This window comes from Anser cygnoides, chromosome 30 (genome assembly GCF_040182565.1).
Source record: "Anser cygnoides isolate HZ-2024a breed goose chromosome 30, Taihu_goose_T2T_genome, whole genome shotgun sequence".
In the NCBI taxonomy this organism is placed as follows: domain Eukaryota; kingdom Metazoa; phylum Chordata; class Aves; order Anseriformes; family Anatidae; genus Anser; species Anser cygnoides.
In genome coordinates, this window is record NC_089902.1 from 2,363,059 (window position 1) to 2,365,648 (window position 2,590).

The 2,590-nt window shown below is 51.2% G+C and overlaps 1 protein-coding gene across 1 annotated transcript; it reads right to left on the reverse strand.

Annotated features, from left to right (window-relative positions):
* Positions 1 to 381: 381 nt before the first annotated feature.
* LOC136787661 (olfactory receptor 14J1-like) lies at positions 382 to 1,296 on the reverse strand. Its single transcript, XM_066984974.1, has one exon. It carries the CDS (start codon positions 1,294 to 1,296, stop codon positions 382 to 384), a length of 915 nt encoding a protein of 304 aa, XP_066841075.1.
* Between the last annotated feature and the right edge of the window lie 1,294 nt (positions 1,297 to 2,590).

The window sequence follows — 2,590 nt, forward strand, 5'->3', positions numbered from 1 at the left end:
CACATCTCTCTTGTCCAGGCTGCTCCTGACCTACCCATATCTTATTGGGATCAGCTCTCTGATAACATTCTTGATCCCAGAGTATCTGTCTCACCTCTGTTGGCTACTCTAGTCTTGAGAAGGAAGTGGCATTGTAGTCAGGAGGGAAAAGGGCACAAAGGTCTTTAGGATCATCCTCCACAACGTACCCATCGGCTCTGCACCTCTGCAAAACTGCGCTTCCTACCTACCAGGTAGGAAGATAAGAAGAAATTTTCTTAAAATAAAATATTATAATCACACATTTTAAAAATAAGACAAAACAATTTCAGAAAACATTTTGTGAGAAATTCTCTCAGTAGTGTTAGGATGGGGAGGATATTACTGATGCTTCAGGAGTACCTATGAAAGTAATTTCCTTAGTGCATTTCTCAGTTCTTGGTTTCTCATGCTGTAGATGAGGGGATTCACTGCTGGAGGCACCATCGAGTACAAAAATGCAAACACCAGGTCCAGGGATGGGGAAGAGATGGAGGGGGGCGTCAGGTAGGCAAACATGGCAGTGCTGACAAACAAGGAGACCACAGCCAGGTGGGGGAGGCACATTGATAAGAGTTTGTGCCAGCCCTTCTCAGAGGGCATCCTCAGCACTGCCCTGAAAATCTGCACATAGGACAGCACAATGTAAAGAAAACAGAAAAACACTAAAGAAAGAGTAAAGACAAGTGCCCCAACTTCCCTGAGGTAGGTGTCTGAGCAGGAGAGCTTGAGGATCTGGGGGATTTCACAGAAGAACTGGTCCACAGCATTGCCTTGGCAGAGGGGCAGGGAAAATGTAGTGGCCGTGTGCAGGACAACATTGAGAAAGCCACTGCCCCAGGCAGCTGCTGCCATCTGGGCACAAGCTCTGCTGCCCACGAGGCTCCCGTAGTGCAGGGGCTTGCAGATGGCAGCGTAGCGGTCGTAGGCCATGATGGTGAGAACATAAAATTCTGACAAAATCAAGAAGACAAACAGAAAGACCTGTGCAGCACATCCCTGATAGGAGATGGCCCTGGTGTCCCAGAGGGCATTGGCCATGGCTTTGGGCAGAGTGGTGGAGATGCAGCCCAGGTCGAGGAGGGCGAGGTTGAGGAGGAAGAAGTACATGGGGGTGTGGAGGCGGTGGTCGCAGGCTACGGCGGTGAGGATGAGGCCGTTGCCCAGGAGGGCAGCCAGGTAGATGCCCAGGAAGAGCGCGAAGTGCAGGAGCTGCAGCTCCCGCGTGTCTGCGAATGCCAGCAGGAGGAACTCGCTCACAGAGCTGCTGTTGGGCATTTGCTGGTTCTTGGCATGCGTTTCTGTCCCAGGGGGATAAAAAGCATTAATAAATCCAAAAACTTTTATGAGAAAATCTTTTTCTCTTTCTCAATTAATCCAATGTAATGACTGTCCTCTTTCAGGATTACAGTTGGCAGGTGCCTTTCAGGAGGTCTTACTGACGCTGCCTGAGGATATCCCAGTGAATAGGGGATTCTGCTGTGAGCAACACATGAGGCAGTCCTGCCCAACAACAAGAGGTTAAGAGGAACATTGGCTCATTTCACATTCAAGTCACCTGCTAATAAAGAGCTTTTCCATATTGTTGCTCACAATTCATCCATTTGCAGAGCATGGCTGCGGGGATTTATTTTTGTACTTTTTTTTGTCTAGCTGCCCACCCCAATCCTGAGGACCTTTTCTAAGGCAGAAATCTTGGGCATTTCTGCTACAATCCAAGAGAAAACCTGTGGATCATCAGAGGCAAAGGGACTGTCCCTTCAATACAGAGTGTTCTTTAGAGAGGCCAGCCAGTCTGTCCATTACAGCTGGTCACAGCTGCCCTGTACTGGCATCCACCTGAGATGCAGGACAATTGCACTCAGAGGTTCATAGAGTCATAGACTCATAGAATATCCTGACTTGGAAGGGTTCCACAAGGATCGTCAAATCCCACCCGTGAATCTGTATATAAGCACCCAAAAATTGGTCCACATGTCTGAGGGTGTTGTCCATATATTTCTTAAATTGTGATAGCCTCAGTACTGTGACCACTTCCCTGCGGTGTTTGTTCCTGTGCCTAAAAAACCTGGACACTTCCGGGAGCAAAGGAATCCAGGCTCCAAGTGCCCATCTCCAGACCCCTCACCCTGTCCCCGTACTCCCCTTCCCCCAAGTACCCCGAGGGCTCACTCCATGGGCAGGTGAAACCCCCATCCCCAGGCAGCCTGGGAACAAGAGCAGCAGCAGCACGGCCAGGTGGAGAAGCCAGGAGGAATGGCAGCGTCTACTTCATATTGGAGAAAGAGAGAGACCCATCCCGACAGATGCTGTCAGGCATCGGATGTGCCAGCTGTAGAAGACCCCTCTGGCAACCCCACCTCCATGGCCCTGCTGCCAGAGACTCACGGTGCCAACAGCCTGCAGATCTGTCCTGCCACACGCTGCCCTCTGTTGCTGCGCTCCTCACTGCCTCCAAGCCCTCTCTCCTTCTCTCCTGTCCCCGTGCCAGCTGCGGTCAGAGCCCCCAGCCCTGCTGCGCTGTGCACAGGAGCTGCTCCTGGGCACAGCTGTCTCTCTGCACCAGGGCCCT

Bases quoted from the DNA above. Each gene is read 5' to 3' on its own strand.
- LOC136787661 (XM_066984974.1), bottom strand. From the start codon at position 1,296: ATGCCCAACAGCAGCTCTGTGAGCGAGTTCCTCCTGCTGGCATTCGCA.